The sequence below is a fragment of the Eleutherodactylus coqui genome, chromosome 5 (assembly GCF_035609145.1).
Source record: "Eleutherodactylus coqui strain aEleCoq1 chromosome 5, aEleCoq1.hap1, whole genome shotgun sequence".
NCBI lineage: Eukaryota > Metazoa > Chordata > Amphibia > Anura > Eleutherodactylidae > Eleutherodactylus > Eleutherodactylus coqui.
This window is the reverse complement of record NC_089841.1, coordinates 21637241-21661960: the sequence shown is the minus strand read 5'-3', so window position 1 is coordinate 21661960 and position 24720 is coordinate 21637241. Positions and strand designations below refer to the sequence as shown.

General features: G+C 45.8%; 1 protein-coding gene across 1 annotated transcript in view; it reads right to left on the bottom strand.

Annotated features, from left to right (window-relative positions):
- Positions 1-1157: 1157 nt before the first annotated feature.
- The window catches only part of LOC136628987 (zinc finger protein 665-like), a 91969-nt gene continuing 68406 nt past the window's right edge, over positions 1158-24720 (bottom strand). Inside the window, exons 3-7 of the mRNA XM_066605073.1 lie at positions 15367-15490; positions 6723-6826; positions 6274-6453; positions 6068-6191; positions 1158-3035 (exon numbers count right to left, since the gene is read on the bottom strand). Coding sequence (XP_066461170.1) covers positions 1339-3035; positions 6068-6191; positions 6274-6453; positions 6723-6826; positions 15367-15490 — 2229 coding nt within the window. The 3' untranslated portion in view covers positions 1158-1338. The remainder of the gene's footprint in view (positions 3036-6067; positions 6192-6273; positions 6454-6722; positions 6827-15366; positions 15491-24720) is intronic.

Below are 24720 nucleotides of genomic sequence, written 5' to 3'. Positions count from 1 at the left end.
CTAGCTGACTTGGAGGGCTTTGCCAGGCCTGTGGCTGCCACTGGTGCTCATCAGCTCCTTATAATCACCCAACGGAATCCTGATAGGCTGCTAGCAGCGCCCCTCACTGTCTGACTATTGCCTCAGCATCTAGAGGAGCGTGTGGCAAAAACTGAGCTTAGTGAATAAGGGAAAGCCCTTTGTGCACAACCCATTAAGACCAACCGCCTACACCTTTCCAACTCAGGTAAGCTCTTAGTCATGGCTTGTCAGATGTCAGGTGATCCAAGAGGTTTATACATAAGTGGTAACTTGGAAGAGCCGGTCCGGCACAATAGTCCATATCAGGGTGCGAACATTTACATTCAATCACCACAAAAAGTGAAAATATAAATCCGAGATCGGGCAGATATTGTCAATACAAATACATAAGATCAGACTTAGAATTCAGGGCTAACGGAACCCGGGCACACAACTCCATAATCCAGGAAACTCATGTACCAATAGTTTCCTGTACCAATCCCCTCCCCGGGAAGGAAATGGCTATAATACAAAGAACCCATATTGCCTGAATGACATCACTACATTTCATCCAAAACCATTCAATATGTCTTCTAAGGGTTAATCCTCCCTCTCAGTGAGGTGATTGGCACAGAAAACCTTTCCTACGTGAGTCTTACTGGATTACGGAGATGTGCGCCCGGGTTCTGTTAGGCTTGAAGTCTAAGTAAGATCTCATGTATTCCTGTTGGCAGTATCTACCTGATCTGTAAATGTTTGCACCCTGATATGGACTATTATGTCGCAGCAGATTTCCCAAGTTGTCACTTCTGTATAAAACTCTTGGCTCTTCTGAAATCTGGAGTGTTCAGAGCTCATCTGAGTGTGAAACATGTAGGGGGTTTGTTTTATCGGGCTGTGCGCCCCAAGTTGTATAGTCCTGTATAAATAAAGTCTGATATGTTACACTGAAGTTGTAGAACCTTTCCCATGTGATCACAGCTGTATATTACTGTGTGCGACTCTTCCTAGTATATGACCCTATAGTGATGAGATGGAGGGGAGACGCCCTTGCTGGGCTCAGTGGTGGAAACATCATCTAAAGGAAGAAGAAAGATCAACCCAAATACAAACATGTAAGTTTTACAAGTAAACTTTTATTAACAGTTAGAACCAAGTTTAGAGACGCAGTTATATGTATCAGTGTGAAATACTCTATGTACACGGCTGATATAAAGGTGGGTTATCTGGATTATATTTGTTTCCGGAAAACGGATGTTTATTGGTAATTACATACATTTCTTATTCATCACTTACTGCTCTGAATTGCTTCTCTTTTCTTGTGTATGACATGTCTCTTTACTTTTTATACCTTTTTTTGTAGTTCTCTCCGGTGTGAACCTTTTGATGTCGCAGTAAATGGGATTTGAGAGTAAAACATTTCCCACATTCTGAACATACAAACGGTTTCTCTCCTGTGTGAATCCTCTTATGTGTAACAAGCTCCGATTTCTGTGTAAAACATTTCCCACAATCTGAACATGAATATGGCTTCGCTCCTGTGTGAGTTCTCTGATGTGTAATAAGATATGATTTTGCTGCAAAACATTTCCCACATTCTGAACAAGAAAATGGCTTCTCTCCTGTGTGAATTCTCTGATGTCCAATAAAATTTGATTTGCGAGTAAAACATTTCCCACAATCTGAACAAGAAAACGGGTTCTCTCCTGTGTGAGTTCTTTGATGTGTAACAAGGAGTGATTTCCGTGCAAAACATTTCCCACATTCTGAACAAGAAAATGGCTTCTCTCCTGTGTGAATCCTCTTATGTGTAACAAGCTCTGATTTCTGTGTAAAACATTTCCCACAATCTGAACATGAATATGGCTTCGCTCCTGTGTGAGTTCTCTGATGTGTAATAAGATATGATTTTGCTGCAAAACATTTCCCACATTCTGAACAAGAAAATGGCTTCTCTCCTGTGTGAATTCTCTGATGTCCAATAAGCTGTGATTTGCGAGTAAAACATTTCCCACAATCTGAACAAGAAAACGGGTTCTCTCCTGTGTGAATTCTCTGATGTGTAACAAGGAGTGATTTCCATGCAAAACATTTCCCACATTCTGAACAAGAAAATAGCTTCTCTCCTGTGTGAATTCTCTGATGTGTAACAAGGAGTGATTTCACTGCAAAACATTTCCCACATTCTGAACAAGAAAATGGCTTCTCTCCTGTGTGAATTCTCTGATGTGTGACAAGATGTGATTTCACTGCAAAACATTTCCCACATTCTGAACAAGAAAATGGTTTCTCTCCTGTGTGAATTCTCTGATGTGTAACAAGATGTGATTTCACTGCAAAACATTTCCCACATTCTGAGCATGCAAACAGTTTCGCTCGTGGGAGAACTTTTTGATGGTGAAGTAAATGTGATTTGCGAGTAAAACGTTTCCCACATTCTGAACAAGAAAATGGCTTCTCTCCTGTGTGAGTTCTCTGATGTGTAACAAGGATTGATTTCACTGCAAAACATTTCCCACAATCTGAACAAGAAAATGGCTTCTCTCCTGTGTGAATTCTCTGATGTTTAACAAGGTCTGATTTCTTTGCAAAACATTTCCCACAATCTGAACAAGAAAATGGCTTCTCTCCTGTGTGAAATCTCCGATGTCTAACAAGGTCTGATTTCTGTGCAAAACATTTCCCACAATCTGAACAAGAAAACGGCTTCTCTCCTGTGTGACTATTTTGATGTCTAATCAGATGCGATTTCACTGCAAAACATTTCCCACACTCTGAACATGAATATGGCTTCTCCTTTCTGTCAGCTCTTTGATGTTTTCTCCTTCTGTGACATTTATTCTGCTTATCAGTCTGTGATGGACCAGGAGATGGGACCTGTATAAGAGGATCAGATGATGGATCTTTGCTGTGAAGGGCTGAGGAGATATCTGGGATAATGGCAGGTTCTTCATATGTATCTTGTGTGATACCGCAATCCTCTGCTTTACAATCTACAGATATCAGACGTCCCTCTGAGCTCCCGGTACCGTCATCTGCCAAGAATAAAGTTGATTTTTTTCATATTATAGATCTTAAAATGATCCTGATATTTTATAACATTTCTATGCAAATAACAAGTCATGTAGAAAAAGGTCATCATCATCTAAGGGTGCTTTTACACAGTGGCTAGAATAATCACTGAAAAGAGCCATTATGAACAACTGTCTGTCCATGTAAACACGAGTCCTGACAGAGCAAGTGAGTGAGGCTAATTCATTTAAAGAAGTCGCTTAGTTTGCAGCTCACTTAAAGACCAAGCGATTGTCAGTGCAGAAAACATCACCAAAAACTACAGCTGTGAATCGGGACTTACAAGTAACTAATTCTGGTTTTCATCAATAACATGGGGGTCCTGGGGGGTCTGAAAAAGGGTCATGAAGAGTAATTTGCAGCAGAGTCCTCCACAAGCCCCAGGCTCCTGTCCCCAGTAGATCTGGAGCCCAAGCTGCAGGAATAGTATATTCCATACAGATGGAGTTCGGCCATTTCTGCACCAACATTAGTTTCTGGTTTTCCATAAAGAACTCATATAAAATCTCCCATGAAGCCGGATGTCAGTAACACACGGTGTGCAGCAAATACAGAACTGCTCATCTATAAGACAGCTTGGTACATACAGTAATTCTATATTCTGTCACCTCAGACCAGGACTAGGCCGGGGCAGGGAGGCATTCTGAGTATTGCTCTGGGGCCCCATGGCTTCTTTGTATGACCCTGGAGCCTATACACTTCATAGTTCCCGGTCATGCTGCAAAATAAATTCTCTGGGGCAGAAAAAGTTTATTGTAACCAAAAGGAAAAGGCCCTTCACAGAATAGACATATACCTAAAATGTATCCTTTATTAGTATACATTAATGTTATTGGGCTACAAACACAGACTGCAGGTTCTTACAACAACCAGAACCGCAGTCAGAACAATTAACGGGATTAGATGACAGACCGATCAGAAATCCGCTACTGTCACTAAATCACTTATCTGTGAGCATAAACCGCTACCATCTAGACCTCACATATACAAGTCATAGATGTACAGATGGTTTATATAAATGCACTACCATCAAGACTTCTCATGTAAGGGTCGCGGGCGCGGTAGAAATCTCTATAGAGTGTATATAATGATGTCATTAAATAGTGTGATTGGCTGAAGCCACGTGCGCCTTCAGCCAATCACAGCCATTCAATGTAACTGGCTGACGGCGTGTGTATTAGCTTTCTGGAGGCGGGGATTTCAAGCGCCGCATTCAGAAAGCAATGCTGCGCCGGGGACGAGGAGCGAGCGACATCCTGCCGGAGCGCGACAGAACGCCGGGGGAGGTGAGTAATGAATTTTTTTTTCCTCCACGGTATGTCTTACTTTCGGGGTACGGCTTACATTGGCCGACCCCCCTGACACCCCCGATACGTCTTACAATCGGGGGTGTCTTACTATCGGGGAAACACGGTAGTATCAATGTCCTCTACTCTGGGTATTAATGTGGAGCAAACCTTGGAGATAATGGTCTGTCAGACTTCTAATAAAGCCAGGTACACAAGAGGCTGGTGGTCTTGCCAGCTCACACTCCTCAGTGCTGATTACACCCACTGGGGGATGAAAGACTAGACTCTCACTGAACAATTGATAATGCGCAATTAGATATGTGATAAATAACTTCATCGCCCATCAGTACAGCCTCTAAGACTCTTTGTGCTCCATAGAATCCTTACAATAAATACATTCCCCTGCCTGCCTAATAGCTGCTAGGAGAAATAAAAGATAAATAGCGAATCAAAGATGAATAAAATGGCCCCTAACCCAGATGGTAGGTTGGAGGCATCAATGACTGACAATTTACAGCTGCAGTCCTGCCTGGTTTATGGGACATCACAGGGACTGCAGCCAATAAGAGCTCAGAGATTCATCTTTATGTGAAACTGTACAAAGGCTTTCCTGACACCCAGATAGGTGATATCCACGACCCCACTTTCATCCACTACTTCTGTGAAGGGGAATGCATTGTGGCTTGCAGTTTGCCCCCCGCCCCGACAATTACAAGAGGTCCAAACTAGCCGGGCTTCCTGTAGTTGTAGGGTCAAAGCAAACTGCGATCCAACCGCACTGACCGCCATTACACTCCAATGAGAAGAGTATTGTGGCCAGAGTCTCCATGTAGCCATAGCCGTACTGGTGACCCCTTCACCAATTTAGAGGTGTTAAACAAATTACCAATATGAAACTATGAGAACAATAAAAGCGGACAATAATATTTTACAAGTCCCACCAAGCTGGATATCCACTCTGTAGATACAACCTAGCAGCTCTTACCGGTGATCCCAGATCCCTCCTCCTCCGATCCTGCAGGAACTAAATACAAAGCGGAGGAGCTGGTGGGGATAGTTGGGGGGACGGGGGCAGCATGGGCCAAGGCACCTCTCCAACCCTGCACCGCCGCCGGCTACTGTAGCGGTAGGGCTGGTGGAGCCGAGATCTTTTGTAGACACATTCTGTTTGATATAGCAGTCATCCGCTATATAGTCGCTGACTAGTGTCACTGTAGGACCAGGATGCTTACATATCAGCAATTAATAAGGCCGCCTGGAGACGACCGGGTCGGATCCTGCTACGAGAATTCTCGCAGCGGGACCCGACCCGAGCCCCTGCAGGGACCAGCGCGGCTCTGGCCCTTTGATGTGCTGGCTGCCGGCCAGCCGGCACATGCTGGAGCGGAGCCGCCAGCCGGGGAGTGACATGCGCAGAGCAGAGCCGCCAGCCGGGGAGTGACATTTCTGTGCCGGGGAGCCCCGCACAGAAATAGAGCATACCACGATTTGTTTTCCGCATGTGATTTCGTGCTGACAAATCGCGGCCGTCCGCATAGGATTGCGTTTTCTAACACAATACGCCGTGTGCCGGGGGCCTAAAAGTGTACTGGTGATATGTAGGCCTTCTGATTATACATTGACTCCACTTCCTCCCTACAAGCACCAGGGGCACATGCCCCACATCACCCCTCCCCAGCTATGATCCTGCTAAATACATCCATTACCTGGTGATGGGAGCGGCTGGTGGGTCTCCATCATGGCGTCCTTGTATAGATTCTTGTGTCCTTCTAAATACTCCCACTCCTCCATGGAGAAATAGACAGCGACATCCTGACACCTTATAGGAACCTGACAACACAATATACAGTCATCACCCAGAAGCCTCCAGTGCTGTTACTATATAATGTCCCAGCATTCCCTGCAGCGTCACCTCTCCAGTCAGCAGGTCAATCATCTTGTTAGTGAGTTCTAGAATATTCTGTACATTGATGTTCTCATGTAACAGGGGGTGAGGTGGGGGCCCCGTGATTGGGCTCAGGGGTCTTCCCCATCCATCACACACAGGGGCCCAACAGCCATCGCTAGAGGTCTTCTTCACTACTGTGTTATCCTGTATATGGGGAGACATTAATAAATATCACTACAAACATTTCCACAGTCCATCACCTCTCCAGTGACATCATCTGTTATTACCATAGATAAGAATGATGTAATGTGACATCATCAGAATCTCTCCCCCCTCAAGTGACATCATCTGCTATTACCATAGATAAGAATGATGCAATGTGACATCATCAGAATCTCTCCCCTCTCCAGTGACATCATCGGTTATTACCATAGATACGAATGATGAAATGGGACATCAGCAGAATCTCTCACCTCCCCAGTAAGCTGGAAGAGTATCTCTAGGGTGAGGTTGAATACACTCTCCGCCATCTTGTTTCTGTCCTTCTCCATCTCTGATGAATGAATCCTGTAGGGACCTGAATGGAAACAATATGAACCAATGTAAAAACCACAAAAACCAACATCTCCAAGTTCAGCTGCTTTTTACGGGGTTTTCTCTGAAGCGCTGCAGTGTTTTAGCGCACAATATAGATGTCTGCAATGTACATGCGTGTTGGGATGTATGTGTGACATCGGGCAGCAGAATCCTCCGGACAGCCTCCCGTTAACCCCTTCCTGCAGCCATTTCTCATCCCCACCGCCCAACGACAATTGCTATTATATCTGCTAATAAAGCTGGATGAGCGCCGGTATTGTGAGGGACAAGTAGGATTTTTAATAGCAGCATTTAATGTGGGAGAACCTTAGAAATACTTTATTGGGAATTCATTTAATAAGAAATTTTATAAAAACATTTGCTGGAATCCTTTAACCCCTTAGTGCTATAGGTAGTACATGTACGTCCTGCAGCGTCGGGGTATGTATGAACGCGCGGCGATCTCCCTCCATACAGCGCGAGCGCCGGCTGTTTACTGCGGCTGATACCAACTCCGATAAGCTGTCAATTCTGATAGCGCCATTTAAATGGGATGAGATCGCAGGAAGCCATGCAGGTGTCATGGCAGCCGGGGGCCCTCTGTAATGCCCCGGGGCTGTCCTGGCAGAATGCCTATCAAGCCATGCCCGTGGCTCCTCCAGAAAAGGAGTGAGAAGATGAACCAATTCCTATCCAATTACTTCTCTGTACTAATTACTTACTGACTCCACGACCTAAACGTTTACCAGCGTCCGGATCGTGGCATCCAATAATCCGCACAAACCTCAGTAAAGTTTATACCGTCCTATCCCGTCTGGGCCCAATCTGTAGCAGAAAGTAGGCTGACTGCTTCTATAGCGAAACCCGTTACACGCTGCCGTCACAGAGATTACAAATATCACTAGAGAGGAACGGCTAATACATTCCTGATGACAGATGGAAAACATCCTGAAGGACATACAAATGGCCACCAAAATAAACCTGCAGGGGGCGCCCTCTAGCCTCACGCCTGCCCTGCAAAGAATTACATCTTCTACATCCTGGTGCTCAGAGGGATCTGGTCCTTCAGCCGCTAGGACTTACTATTCTTCTACAGAGGAGTCTACATCCTTCTGGTCAGAGGGATCTGGTCCTTCAGCCGCTAGGACTAACTATTCCTACACAGGGGAGTCAACAACCTGGTGGTCAAAAGGATGTGGTCCTTCAGCCAGTAGCTCTTACTATTCTTATACAGAGGAGTCTACATCCTGGTGGTCAGAGGGATCTGGTCCTTCAGCCACTAGAACTTACTATTCTTATGCAGAGGAGACTACATCCTGGTGGTCAGAGGGATCTGGTCCTTCAGCCGCTAGGACTTACTATTCTTATACAGAGGAGTCTACATCCTGGTGGTCAGAGGGATCTGGTGCTTAAGTCGCTAGGACTTACTATTCTTATACAGCGAAGTCTACATCCTATATTCTGTTTGATATAGCAGTCATCCGCCATATAGTCGCTGACTAGTGTCACTGTAGTGTGAGGGTATATGTATATATTGCCATATGTTTTTTATGCTTTTATACCTGTATGCAAGTTCTATTCAAAGTTAAAATGAGAAAAACTTATATGTCGCCTTACATCAGATATTCCAAAAGTTTGCAAGGCCGAGAGAGATGTGTCCAGAAATTCAGAGATAATACGGAACCGAACACGAAGGCCGCATGCTTGGCTGTTTTCCCAGAGGCGCTGTATCAAGATAACGACTGTTTAACTACGTATATAATCATCAGTGCCTCAGCCGGAAATCCGGACTTTACATATATGCTTATGCGGTGAATTTGAGCCAATGAGACCATCACCCATTCCTAGTGATGAGACCAAAGGGTATAAAATCCCATGTAATCTGTAATAAAGCTCGCAGTTATGTCCCCGTGTGAGGAACTACACCAGACCTCCGTGTGTGGTGTCTCTTCTTTACCGCCGGCAGCGGGGCATTGGGGTGGGCCTGATTGGTGCTGTACGCAGAAATTTCCCTGACAAATGGCGCCCAACAAGGTGGGGCGGTAAAACCGGAGCCGTGCAGCGCAATCCACCTGGATCCACGCCACAGGGAAGCCGTCTTGCTGCAAACCGAGCCTGATCAACTCACAGAACTCCAGGTAAGACCGGCATATATTTATGTTGTGTTTTACACTGAGAGTCTTGCAGCAGGAGTGACTATCTGTGTTTTGTGACCGGACGGGTTGGGTTAAGAGTTCTACACGGTAACTCATGGGCTTCGGGTTTGCCGTCACGGACCACTGACCGTGATAAGCACACCAATCGCTCACCCAGAAACTAGTCTGTAGTCTATTTGTACTTTGAAGTCCGTAGTGTTTTAACGATAGTGGAGATTGTTTGTTGTATCTGCAGAATTTTTTTTTCTCTCTTTCTTTTCATTTGGTCTCACAGACAAAGGAACCCTCGGTTTTAGTTTAGTTAGTTGTTGATGGTTTATCTGAGAGGGATGCATTTTGTGAGACAGGCTTCATAGGAGAAGGGACCCTCGGTTGTTTTGCCTTATATATGGGGCTAACGATTTGATTTCAGAGGGATGCACTCTATGGGACTGGTTCCATAGAAGGAGATGCCTTTGGTTGTTTTGCCAGTATATAAGGGGCTAAGAATTTGGGTCAGAAGGATGCACTCTATGGAGCGTGTTATTATTATTGTTGTTCTAATATGCGTAAGACCTTATTAAAGAAGACGGACCCCCTCAAGGGCCGCTGCCGTGCGGATCAATTGATGGAGGAGAGACAGTAGGAGAGACAAGGGTCCCAATCTGTAAAATGTAAGAAAACTTATGAAAATGTGTAACAAGGACCCGCACGGTAGATTACAGCATGGTGACTGGGAGGAGGTCTTTAGGACCAAGAAGGGCGCCTTGAAAGACCAAGGTTTGCTAGAAAGTGCTGAAGTGAGAAGCAGAGAGACAGTCAGAGAAAGTTAAGTATGTGCACATTATTTGTTTAAAAAAGTATCTGTAAGTGACATGTTGGAAAGTACAATAAGTGATCAAAAGGGTGTCGGGAGAGTGTCTACTGAAGGTTACATTGGCAGTTAGGTAGGGAGAGAAGTATGGGGAACAAGCAAAGTCGAGAAGAAGGTTACAATGCATGTGATTTGTTGGCAAAGAGAGAGGAAAAGGTGTATAATATGTATAATCCATACTAGGTGGATATATATGTGTGTATATATGTATATATATGTGTGCAAATGGTTAACTGAGCTTGCTTTTAGAGGAGAAGGATTGTTTACTTGAAGCTGCAGCTTGTGTCTAGTTTTCAAGGTCAAGCGATAACAAAGCAGAGAGAATGAAATACTAACCCTGGAAAATATATTTGCTTGCTTAAATGGAATGGAGGCTTGAAATTAATTTAATTAATTATACTGTCTTACAAGGCAGGAAATATAGCAATTTCTAAGGTATATTCTTACTGGGTTCTGATCACAAATGGACACGTCTTGGTCTCTTTCATACATGTAAGAAAGTTATACCCCACTCACATCCTGTGGGGGCTTTTAAGAATACAGGGGTTGAAAATGCAGAACATGTTGCATTGTCAGAAGGTCCCAGGATATGTGTTATTTATGAGTTCAAATGCAGGGAATAGTTAAACTAAAACAACTTATTCAGTCGGTGAATGCATATTCGTAGAGAGATAACAGTTATTTTGCAAAGGTGGGGGCTTTCAGATTCACTCTAAGCTCAGGGTCACAGACAGAGAAGGAAAGAGAAGGAAAGACAAGGGGGGCTGAAAGATACCCACGCATTCTAAAATACTTCAGCGTTTAATATAGCATATAATAGCTTCAGTAGATAAGAAAGATAGAATGTCTCAGTCACTCAGCAAATTTTTTTTCACATAATTTGTAAAAAATAGCGCTCATTCACAATTTCATCTCAATAGAATCATGTACTTTATAACATTACAGCACTCACCTCAATGTTTTTCAACTGATGTATGTATGTTTGTCAAACTTTTTTTGTCTGTGCATCTGTATGTACTGGTACACCTTCAATGGGGGGTGACAGGGCAGACTTTAGCTCCAGGATGGATGAAAGTTGATGCCCAGTGTTCAGGCTGTGATGAATGTAAAATGTGTGATACAGGTATTGACTGGGGATAAAAGTCCCCCCCCCCCATGCATAAGACTTTACTTGTTTGAGATGTGGATGCTTAGACTGTGGATTTTAAATGAAGGTGTGAAAAAAGAAGCAAGCAGCCAGTATCGAAGGGGTGGAGCTAGATGATGTAAAAGACGTAATGTTTCATCCCTCTTGTCCACAAGGGAGGGGGTGAGAATCTTGAGCAGCTAGTAAAAGTTTTGTTTGTTTTTTTTTCTTTCCACAAATTTGATGAGACATTGCAGGCAGGATCAGATTAATAATGAATTTTCTTAAAGGATATCACAATACAAATATTAATAGGTGTTTGTAGATTATTCTGTCCCGATGTAACTCGTGTCTCTGTTATTGGTGCTAACATCTTACAGGCCTTATCTGCATCCATCAAATCTTTTTACAATGTTGTAATACCTTAAACCCGGCTACTCTTCTTACAATTGAGTACCCTGGTTCAAAGGGGGGGAGGATAAGGCATAGGTCATCTAGGTATTGCAAATCAGCCATTTTTACATTTTTTTGCAACAAGATTCTGATCTTTTTGAAATAGAATATCAGCCTGATTGTCAAGCATTGATGCAACAAGAAAATTTAAGTTTTAAAAAAAGTTACTGAAAGCCCTTGTTAACAATGCATATTTTGAGTTGTTTTTTATAGATGGTCCCAGGGTGATTGACGACTCCACACTGGATATGCAGTGGTCACACAACAAGATGTCCTAAAAGCAGAAGCTCTGCCTTCGTATGTCTCAGCACAAGAAGCGGAACTAAAGGCCCTCACTGAGGCGCGTAGAGTGGAAGAAGGTAAGACGGCAAACATTTACACTGACTCCCGGTATGCATTTGGCATAGCTCCTAATTACGGCCCAACATGGAAGGCCAGACAGTTTTTTACCTCAGCAGGACAGCCAATTAAGAATGGTGCAGCAGTGCAGAGTCTCATGGAGACCCTACTTCTACCTAACAAAGTGGGGAGCTCACACCAATTCCTACACTGGAGAAACAAGAGGCAACGCCATCATAGACCACACAGCAAAGACAGCGGTCCTCAAGCCGTGGAAGAAAGAAGAAAAGAAGAATTTGACAATAACTTTGGACTTTGATAAAAACTTTGGACTTTGATATACTAAGGACTTTACAGTTACAAGCCAGCAAGGAAGAAAAGGAAAAAAATGGACTAAAAAGGGACGGCGTATGGCGAACAGTCAACAGAACTTGCCTACCACGGTCCCTGTGCCCCATGATGGCCCAGTTGAGGCACGGAAAGACGCACCTCTCAAAGCAGCAATGATGTCGATGTTTGAACGAGGACGGGGGGCTCCTGGGTTTTCTGTAGCTGCTGCATCATTTGTCCAATTTTGCATGATCTTTGCCGAACGCAACAGGGCAGAAGTAAATTTGCCACATAACACTTGCCTAGACCGATCTACTAGAGATGAGCGAGCGTACTCGGAAAAGCACTACTCGCTTGAGTAATTGGCTTTATCCGAGTATCGCTGTGCTCGGGTCTAAAGATTCGAGTGCCGGCACGGAGCGGGGAGCTGCAGGGGAGAGCGGGGAGGAACGGAGGTAAGATCTTTCTCTCCTTCTCTCCCGCCCGCTCTCCCCTGCGACTCACCTGTCAGCCGCAGCGGCACCCAAATCTTTAGACCCGAGCACAGCGATACTCGGATAAAGCCAATTACTCGAGCGAGTAGTGCTTTTCCGAGTACACTCGCTCATCTCTACACTCTACCCATTTCAGGGATTGCAAATTGGCTACACTCAGCTCCCACTTGTTGGGAAGTATGAATACGTGCTTGTTGTTGATTTCTTTTCAGGTTGGAGACCTACTCTGTTACCAAAGTAAATAAGCAGGTAACCACACAGAAGCTCATGAATGAGGTAATCTGCAGATATGAGGTACCGGAAGTGATTGAGTCAAACAAAGGTACACACTTCACAGGTGAAATAATGCAACACATCATGTCTGCTTTGGGTATATTCCAGACTTTTCACACACCCTACCATCCACAGAGTAGTGGGAAAGTAGATACAAAAGGCAATGAAGAAAACGGGCAAATCTTGAATTGAGTGTCTTCCATTAGTTTTTCTTTTTTTCCGGAGGGTACATGCCTCAGTAGCAGAGTTTGGGGAATGATTTTCTTGTTAATTTTGTCATAGGCCTCTCCAAGGAATTGTCAATAATGCATTCTGCAGTCTCTGCCCTTCTCCCAGGTCCTACAGATGAGTGTCACAATCTGAAACCAGGTGACAGGGTCTATGTGAAAAAGTTTGAGAGAGAAACCCTGTTTCAATGTCCCTACCAGATGTTGCTCACCACTCCAACTGCAGTCAAGCTCGAAGGAAAGCCCACTGGGATCCACACCTCGCACTGCAAGAACTCATGATCCTGCATATCCTTTACATGCTATAATGTGGTACAATTCCTCTAACACACACCTTTGACTACTGTACACTAGCCCCCTGTTTCAGAACAAATTAATACAATCAAATGTGCAATATGAAGACTACACTGAGGGTGAGAATCCAACACCGCATCGTGCTAAGAGAGAAGTTGACGCTCCAGGTGGTAACTTTGATCCACATGTATACATAGATGCAATAGGAGTGCCAAGGGGGGTGCCAGATGAATTTAATTCTAGAGATCAGGTTAAAGCAGGTTGAGTCCTTATTTGCTATTGTCACTGTTAATAATAATGTAGATTGGATGAATTATATCTATTACAATCAGCAGAGGTTTGTAAACTACACCAGGGATGCTTTTGCAAGGGTTAGCTGACCAGTTAGGGCCCACTGCATCCATGGCGTTCCAAAATAGAGTGGCACTGGACATGATTTTAGCAGAAAGAGATGGGGTATCTAACTTCCTGTACGTGTATAATCCCTTTGATCAAAAAGAGTATGAGTAAGGGACTGGATAATGTGACAACAAAATTTCCCTTGTTTGAAAAAGATGAAGAGCCAGTTCCGATAATGCCAACCACGTACGTTACCAGAAGAATGAAGAAATGTACTAGTACTGCGCCGCCTCGGTCTCATAAGATGAATTGTCAGTAGAATTCCCATTTGCCTAGGGATAGTGCAGAAGACCTTAGGTTCGAGCGAGGGCACACTCTGCGGGGTGTTAACTTGTACAGATAGAGGGTATGGATGCCTGGAAATGAGCCCAGGGAATCCATGGCCTCCTTCTGAGGTGAGGTAGGGATCCCCCTCCTAGGAGTAGGGCCTTACGGGCAGTGGGAAAACCCTGACGCAAGGGAGAAGCGACCGAGGGAGAGTACAAGGTCTGGTGCTTGATCTCCAAATAAGTTTTTAGGGGGGTTTGTGAGGGTATATGTATATATTGCCATATGTTTTTTATGCTTTTATACCTGTATGCAAGTTCCATTCAATGCTAAAATGAGAAAAACTTATATGTCGCCTTACATCAGATATTTCAAAAGTTTGCAAGGCCGAGAGAGATGTGCCCAGAAATTCAGAGATGATACAGAACCGAACACGAAGGCCGCGTGCTTGGCTGTTTTCCCAGAGGCGCTGTATCAAGATAACGACTGTTTAACTACGTATATAATCATCAGTGCCTTAGCCGGAAATCCGGACTTTACATATATGCTTATGCGGTGAATTTGAGCCAATGAGACCATCACCCATTCCTAGTGATGAGACCAAAGGGTATAAGATCCCATGTAATCTGGAATAAAGTGCGCAGTCATGTCCCCGTGTGAGGAACTATACCAGACCTCCGTGTGTGGTGTCTCTTCTTTACCGCTGGCAGCGGGGCATTGGGGTGGGCCTGATTGGTGCTGTACGCAGAAATTTCCTTGACAGTAGGACCAGGATGCTTACATATCAGCAATTAATAAGGCCGCCTGGAGACGACCGGTTCAGATCCTGCTGCGAGAATTCTCGCAGCGGGACCCGACCCGAGCCCCTGCAGGGACCAGCGCGGCTCTGGCCCTTTGATGTGCCGGCTGCTGACCGGTCGGCACATGCCGGAGCGGAGCCGCCAGCCGAGGAGTGTGAGCCCCGCACAGAAATAGAGCATACCACAATTTGTTTTCCGCACGTGATTTCGCGCGGACAAATGGCGGCCGTCTGCATAGGATTGCGTTTTCTAACACAATCCTATGGCAGCTTCCACAGGCGTAAATTCTGCGGGAAATCCTGCTGCGGAATTTCTGCCCGTGTGCTGGGGACCTAAATGTGTATTGGTGATCTGTAGGCCTTCTGATTATACACTGTCATTAATCAACAACTGTGTAGTGAATGGCTCTACTAATCCAACTAGCACATTGTCCTGCCTGGCTCACACCCCACTTCCTGCCTACAAGCACCAGGGGCACATGCCCCACATCACCCCTCCACAGCTATGATCCTGCTAAATACATCCATTACCTGGTGATGTGAGCGGCTGGCAGGTCTCCATCATGGCGTCCTTGTACAGATCCTTGTGTCCTTCTAAATACTCCCACTCCTCCATGGAGAAATAGACAGCGACATCCTGACACCTTATAGGAACCTGACAACACAATATACAGTCATCACCCAGAAGCCTCCAGTGCTGTTACTGTATAATGTCCCAGCATTCCCTGCAGCGTCACCTCTCCAGTCAGCAGCTCAATCATCTTGTTGGTGAGTTCTAGAATCTTCTGTACATTGATGTTCTCATGTATTAGGGGGTGAGGTGGGGGCCCCATGATTGGGCTCAGGGGTCTTCCCCATCCATCACACGAGGTTTTCCTCACTACTGTGTAATCCTGTATATGGGAAGACATTAATAAATATAACTACAGACATTTCCAGAATCCATCACCTCTCCAGTGAGATCATTTGCTATTACCATAGATAATGATGTAATGTGACATCATCAGAATCTCTCCCCTCTCCAGTGACATCATCTTTTATTACCATAGATAAGAATGATGTAATGTGACATCATCAGAATCTCTCACCTCCCCAGTCAGCTGGAAGAGTATCTCTAGGGTGAGGTTGAATACACTCTCCGCCATCTTGTTTCTATCCTTCTCCATCTTTGATGAATCAGTCCTGTAGGGTCCTGAATGGAAACAATATGAACCAATGTAAAAACCACAAAAACCAACATCTCCAAGTTCAGCTGCTTTTTACAGGGTTTTCTCTGAAGCGCTGCAGTGTTTTAGCGCACAATATAGATGTCTGCAATGTACATGCGTGTTGGGATGTATGTGTGACATCGGGCAGCAGAATCCTCCGGACAGCCTCCCGTTAACCCCTTCCTGCAGCCATTTCTCATCCCCACCGCCCAACGACAATTGCTATTATATCTGCTAATAAAGCTGGATGAGCGCCGGTATTGTGAGGGACAAGTAGGATTTTTAATAGCAGCATTTAATGTGGGAGAACCTTAGAAATACTTTATTAGGAATTCATTTAATAGGAAATTTTATGAAGACATTTGCTGGAATCCTTTAACCCCTTAGTGCTATAGGTAGTACATGTACGTCCTGCAGCGTCGGGGTATGTATGAATGCGCGGCGATCTCCCTCCATACAACGCGAGCGCCGGCTGTTTACTGCGGCTGATACCAACCCCGATAAGCTGTCAATTCTGATAGCGCCATTTAAATGCAATGAGATTGTAAGGAGCTGTGCAGGTGTCATGGCAGCCGGGGACCCTCTATAACACCCTGGGGCTGTCCTGGCAGAATGCCTATCTAGCCATGCCCGGGGCTTCTTCAGAAATGGAGTGAGAAGATGAGCCCATTCCCATGTAATTACTTCTCTGTACTAATTACTTACTGACTCCACGACCTAAACGTTTACCAGCGTCCGGATCGTGGCATCCAATAATCCGCACAAACCTCAGTAAAGTTTACACCGCCCTATCCCGTCTGGGCTCAATCTGTAGCAGAAAGTAGGCCGACCGCTTCTCTAACGAAACCCGTTACACGCTGCTGTCACAGAGATAACAAATGTCACTAGCGAGGAACGGCTAATACATTCCTGATGACAGATGGAAATCATACTGAAGGTCATACAAATGGCCACCAAAATAAACCTGCAGGGGGCGCCCACCAGCCTCACGCCTGCTCCCTCAGCCACTAGGACTTACTATTCTTATACAGAGGAGTCTACATCCTGGTGGTCAGAGGGATCTGCTCCTTCAGCCACTAGGACTTACTATTCTTATACAGAGGAGTCTACATCCTGGTGGTCAGAGGGATCTGGTCCTTCAGCCACTAGGACCTACTATTCTTCTACAGAGGAGTCTACATCTTGGTGGTCAGAGGGATCTGCTACTTTAGCCACTAGGACTTACTATTCTTATACAGAGGAGTCTACATTCTGGTTGTCAAAGAGATCTGGTCCTTCAGCCGCTATGACTAACTATTCTTACACAGGGTAGTCAACAACCTGGTGGTCAGAAGAATTGGGTCCTTCAGCCGGTAAGCTCTTACTATTCTTCTACAGAGGAGTCTACATCCTGGTGGTCAGAGGGATCTGGTCCTTCAGCCCCTGGGACTTACTATTCTTCTACAGAGGAGTCTACATCCTGGTGGTCAGAGGAATCAGATGATTTCTAATTTATTCCAAGGTGTATTTGGTTTTTCTACTATAAATGACATCACAGGAAAAGTATATACCTCCAAGATTAATAAGAATACATAATAGGCTGAAACTAAAATGATTAACATAAGTTACACCTTTTGAGGCGTTACTATAACATACAATGAGACCGTTATGAGTTCAGTGAGAAGGAATGCAAGGGGTGCAGTCTGGAGACTCTTATCTTGTCTGTCTACCCTGTAATGGTATAGAAAAGGTTTCGTTTAACCCTTTCACTACTTATACTAGCAGCAGGCTATATCTCTCTAGTCTACAATGCAATAAAAGAACAATTAACTGATACATTGATCTACAATTTTCTTAACATTCCCCACTTTAGATCAATACATCAACACAGTATAATAGTAAATACACATATATAATGACTCTACCACAGACCCCTGGCTTCCTCCGGCCCGAAGCTTTAATACCAGAAGGTCTAGGTTCACGCTTCAAGACTAAGTATGTAATTATTTCATATAAAAGTATTACATTGATGCATATATATATAAAGTCATTCCACCAATTGTATCCACAATTAGGCCCGCCCCCAAGAGAAGCTTGGCCTTGATTTATTATTATCCGATTGATGCTTCTTTCTTCATATAAAAATGATTGTCCATCATGATATAAAATCTTACTTATCGAAGTGTCAATCAGTTATTTAGAGCAATCCTCCGGTACAATCAGGACACACTGGAATCAAAATGTCACACTTCAGAATCATCAAAGTAAAATGGCACTTCCTTCCTAGAACTTTTACCCATCACTTGTCATACAGAGGTGGTCACTTGACCCAGTAAGGCATCTTGTTCTTCGTCGTCTTGTATATTTTGGAACATCGTTTTGGTGATGGAAGTGTCAATAAGGTTTTGTAGCCGTCCTCAGATACATGGAATACAGCAGCAACAGCAGAGTACTAGAATGGAGGCAAATACTGACAGACTAGTGTGGAGTATATGACTTGTGACCAGTGTCCGAACAAGCTTTCAACCAGTCCCTGAATGGATCGTCTATGCCAGTTATCAGCTGGTTCATTTTATTATGCATTTAACCCTTCCAGTGCTCAGGTATCATCTGGTGCCGTGTTATTAGGAATGAAAATACAACAATATCCTCCAATCATTTTACAAACTCCTCCTTTTTCTGCTAGTAATATAACAAGAGCCATTCTATTTTGCCATGCCATACGTGAGGTGTGTCCTAGTTGTTCCTCTAGGCCCCTGATTGCATCTCTTGTATAATTAAAAAATCTCTGTGGGTTAGAATATATATATATATCCAGTCTACATTTTTATCCACTGTTGCCCACCATGCAAGAAGAGACTCAAACCCCCTGCAGCCATCTGATTTCTCGCCCTATACTCGTCCGGTACCCCCCTTGGGACCCCGATGGCGTCAGAGGAACCTGTGGGAGAGGAGTTCCTAGTTCTCCAGACACGGCCCTTGCTGTTGCCCTCGGAGGTCATGAGGTGCACAGGCATTATCAGTTGTACCAAAGCACAATCCCGTTAGGGCCTGTACCTGGCACCTGTTCTAGGCCCGGGCACCACACAACCACCACTCGTCTGCGCGTGCTCTCTGTAGCTCAGGCCATATCCCAGAGACAGTGTGCCCTTTACGGTTCTCCTCTCCGCACAGTATCCCTCAGGCAGTCTCCCGTCGTCTGCCTTGGTCCCATTACCAGGTAGCAGGAAGCAAGTATAACCCCAGGATCAGAGGCAACAGCAGGTATTTGGTCCCTGCCCACAGGTGGAAACAGCAAACTCAATGTATAACATGGATCACTTATCTGTGGGGGGTAGGTACAGTTAAGAAGCTTAATCACACATTTTACATTCATCACAGCTTGTGGACTTGTCATTAACTTTTATCTATCGTGGGGTCAAGTCTTTCTATCTCATATAATTATTAACATTCTCTATACACAATGTTTACTGCATAACATAAAGATTCACACAACTACTACTACTCCAATCATCTGCAGAGTCGCTTGGTCCTCCAACCTAACACCCGCCCTCTGGAATTTCTCTTATCAAGGAGAGGTGATGGAGTAAGATAAACAAAGCTTTAACTGTGTCTGGACTTCTACAGCTAGCTGCAGCATCCTTGTAATATTCTTCCCTTAAAGGGGTTTTCCCGTGGCGAAATCAAACATTTTTTTTTCTCCATACCCCATCATTGTGCCCCGTTAAAAACAACCCCTTTGTTATTTTTTTTTTTAAAAAAAAGCTTACCTGCATCCCCGTTTGGACAGCTTCTTCTTTTCTTCTTTTAAAGATGGCCGCCGGTCCTTTCCCATGGTGCACCGCGGTTTTCTCCCATGGTGCACCGCGGGTCTTCCCCCATGGTGCACCGCGGGTCTTCCCCCATGGTGCACCGCGGGTCTTCCCCCATGGTGCACCGCGGGTCTTCTCCCATGGTGCACCGCGGGTCTTCTCCCATGGTGCACCGTGGATTATCTTCTCCTGTCTTGCGTTCCACTGCCGATTGCAGCCACCTAATTGGCTGATCGGCACCACGTGACGGAGGCGGAGCTACGATTATGCGGAGAAGAGGGAGGAGCCAGGACGCAGCTCGTGAGCTCGGAGGTACACAGAAGATGAATCCTTCAGGGTGCAAGCGCGACTGTTCGTGCGACTAAAAAAGCAGCTTTAGTCGTTGCCATGGAGACGGGGACGCCAGCAACGGAGTGGGTAAGTGTATAACTTCTGTATGGCTCATATTTAATGCATGATGTATATTACAAAGTGGGGTTACACACTTCTGTATGGCCATATTAATGCACTTTGTAATATACATCGTGCATTAAATATTGGCCATACAGAAGTTATATACTTACCCCCTCCCAGTGCTGGCGTCTTCGTCTCCATGGCGATGACCAAACTGCTTCTCTGGTTGCCGGAACAGTCGCGCTTGCGCAGAGAGGAATCCTCTTCTGGATGGTCCTGGCTCCTCCCCCTTCTCAGCGTCATCGCATAGCTCCGCCCCGTCACATGGTGCCGATCAGCCAATGAGGTGGCTGGAATCAGCAGTGGAGCGCAGACCGCAGAAGAACATCCACGGTGCACCATGGGAGAAGACCCGCGGCAGCCATCTTGGAAAGAAGATTTTTTAAAGTTATGAACGGGGATTCAGGTAAGGGAATTTATTATTTTTTTTTATAACACCTGGCAGCAGTATTCCTTTACAAGTACTGGGGGACTGGGCAAAAAAAACAATTTTCTCTTTAGGCGCGCGACAACCCCTTTAATTATTATTTTTCTCTTACCTGACATTATCCCATTGAAAACACCATTTAACAATCAAACTCACTGCAAACCAATCACAGACCTGACATGTACACAAATAACAGCAAGAATGGACGTTCCCTATTTACACAAGTTTATACTAAACTTCATTCCTGATCATCTTCATTACAGGTATATTCATTTCAAGCAAGCAGAGCATCGCTAGAGTCGGACACACTACCCCCTCCCTTCTTCTCACTGAACTCTAAAGCTGAAAGGTGGGGGTTAAAGTGAAACAAGCATTCCAATGTAACAGATGGTTTAACCATTTGTGAGCTGACCCCACCACACAGAGCAGCACTCAGGCCGTTATCATCTTCATCTAATAATAATAATAATAATCTTTATTTGTATAGCGCCAACATATTCCGCAGCGCTTACATAGACAGGGGAAATACAGAAAGACAAAAGTACAAAAAATTACAGAACCACGGTTACAATCGTAATCAGCTGATGGAGACAATAGGGGTGAGGGTCCTGCTCCAACGAGCTTACATACTACAAGTAATGGGGTGATGCAGAAGGTAAAATGGCTGGAGGTGTGCACGGTATCGCGTGCTGGAGAGTGAGGGATGCTATATACAGACAACAGTCAGACATTTAGCTATGCGACGGCAGGATCAATATGACTACAGGAGCGGTTTATGATGGCTAGCAGGGATTGCAGTCAGTAGGTCAGGAAACATGTTATCAGGCGGTGTACTACTGTAAACCTTCATTCCTTCACTGTCTCATCCCAGGACTGTCTGCATCATGTAATCATCCCTTCTGTCCTGCTGCCTACTATCCCTGATCCTTGTCAGCACTACCATCACCCCTAGCAACCTGTCGCCTCACTACCGTCACCCCTAGCAACCTGTGCCCTCACTACCGTCACCCCTAGCAACCTGTCCCCTCACTAGCGTCACCCCTAGCAACCTGTCCCCTCACTACTGGACACTTATCTGAAGGAGACCGTACATATTCCTCTGCTAGACTAAATATCCCACGGTATCACCCTGAGCCTATCTTATAGCGCACACTTAAGATGGACAACATATCATCAAGACGCAGAGGACAGTGATGGAGGCTTCTGACTATTCCTACGCAATTCAGAGAAGGCTCTAATCACTGGTATTGTGTACTACAAGTGCAAGCATTGGGATGCCAGGTAAAAGGTACAGCTATGGGATGTAAGGAGCCAAGATGGCACTTGGGTGGCGGACGTAGGTATTACAGCAGGTACTAAAATGGCCGCAGGCCATGACTAGCACTAAGATGGCCGCCAGGAACGTGGCCTGACTAAGAGTACTATCAAGCCAGGCAAGCATCTAGCCACACCTTACTCCATTGTGTGCAATACCAACAAGTACCGCATCTGACACATATCTATAATAATCTGTATTTGTATAGCGCCAACATATTCCGCAGCGCTTACATAGACAGGGGAAATACAGAAAGACAAAAGTACAAACATTACAGAACCACGGTTACATAGTAATCAGCTGATGGAGACAATAGGGGTGAGGGTCCTGCTCCAACGAGCTTACATACTACAAGTAATGGGGTGATACAGAAGGTAAAGGGGGTGGAGATGTCCACATTATGGCGACGTGGAGATGTGCACGGTATGGCGACGTGGAGATGTGCACGGTATGGCGACGTGGAGATGTGCACGGTATGGCGACGTGGAGATGTGCACGGTATGGCGAGGTGGAGATGTGCACGGAATGGCGAGGTGGAGATGTGCACGGTATGGCGAGGTGGAGATGTGCACGGTATGGCGAGGTGGAGATGTGCACGGTATGGCGAGGTGGAGATGTGCACGGTATGGCGAGGTGGAGATGTGCACGGTATGGCGAGGTGGAGATGTGCACGGTATGGCGAGGTGGAGATGTGCACGGTATGGCGAGGTGGAGATGTGCGCGGTATGGCGAGGTGGAGATGTGCGCGGTATGGCGAGGTGGAGATGTGCGCGGTATGGCGAGGTGGAGATGTGCGCGGTATGGCGAGGTGGAGATGTGCACGGTATGGCGAGGTGGAGATGTGCACGGTATGGCGAGGTGGAGATGTGCACGGTATGGCGAGGTGGAGATGTGCACGGTATGGCGAGGTGGAGATGTGCACGGTATGGCGAGGTGGAGATGTGCACGGTATGGCGAGGTGGAGATGTGCACGGTATGGCAAGGTGGAGATGTGCACGGTATGGCAAGGTGGAGATGTGCACGGTATGGCAAGGTGGAGATGTGCACGGCATGGCAAGGTGGAGATGTGCACGGCATGGCAAGGTGGAGATGTGCTCGATATGGTGATGTGTAGATGTGTGCGGTATGGCAAGGTGGAGATGGGCACGGTATGGCGGGGTGGAGATGGGCACGGTATGGCGAGGTGTGGATGTGCACGGTATGGCGAGGTGTGGATGTGCACGGTATGGCGAGGTGTGGATGTGCACGGCATGGCAAGGTGGAGATGTGCACGGTATGGCGGAAGTGGAGATGGGCACGGTATGGCGAGGTGGAGATGGGCACGCTATGGCGAGGTGTGGATGTGCACGGTATGGTGAGGTGGAGATGTGCACGGTATGGCGGAAGTGGAGATGGGCACGGTATGGCGAGGTGGAGATGGGCACGCTATGGCGGGGTGGAGATGGGCACGCTATGGCGGGGTGGAGATGGGCACGCTATGGCGGGGTGGAGATGGGCACGCTATGGCGGGGTGGAGATGGGCACGCTATGGCGGGGTGGAGATGGGCACGCTATGGCGGGGTGGAGAGTATGGGATTCTATACACATAGACAATGGTCAGACATTTAGCCATGTGACGGCAGAATCGATATGACTGCAGGAGTGATTTATGATGGCTAGCAGGGATTGCAGTCAGTAGGTCAGGGAGCAGATCTACCAGTATGGTGCTCATCACTCCTTCTATGCAAGTTACACTCAGCGCTCCCCCCAGCATCCCCCATCGTGTAGGATCGGGTAATATGATGATGACCTCTGACAATTTCAGGGCTGTAATCAATAGCGTTCCCCAGACTCACCAATACATCAAAAAGAAATGCTATTCCTGTCATTTTGTCCTTACCGAGGAGGCCCTCGGGGAAGGGGTGTGGATTTCTTCCCCGGGTTGAGACGAAGACCACCTAATGTGGCCCCCCCCCCCCCCCCCTTTGTAGCGGGCTAAACCAGACCCCCTCGACACACTGCCCCTGCTCTGCCTGTGTCACCCCATTACAGGTAGATTGGTGAATCTAGATCTGCTGTTCAGCAATCCTTATTGCAGTAAGAGTGGTCAGCAGTACCTGGTAAGTACAAGCGGTATCTGGTAAGGTCCTTCTCACTTTGGGGTCTTCCAGTTCTTTTTCTTTATCCCCTTGATGAGGACCCAATCACCTGGTATTACTTCCCTTAGTAATGCTTTAGCCCCTGTGGCTGCATCCCCTGACCTGTGGGAAACACTTCTACCCACTTGGCTAAAGCATCCATGATAACTAGGCAGTATTTATTACATTCACAGTTGTAGAATTCTCTGTAGTCCATACAAATGTGTTGGAATGGATACTGAGGTGTAGGACGGCGCTCCTCCTTGGTCTTATATTCCCTGTACATTGTGTTTAGCTGTAGTCTATATATATATATGTGTAGGGACACTGAGGTGTAGGACGGCGCCCCTCCTTGGTCTTATATTACCTTGTGCATTGTGTTTAGCTGTAGTCTATATATATGTGTAGGGACACTGAGGTGTAGGACGGCGCCCCTCCTTGGTCTTATACTCCCTTCTGCATTGTGTTTAGCTGTAGTCCATATATATATGTGTAGGGACACTGAGGTGTAGGACGGCGCCCCTCCTTGGTCTTGTGTTCCCTTGTGCATTGTGTTTAGCACAACTAATACAAG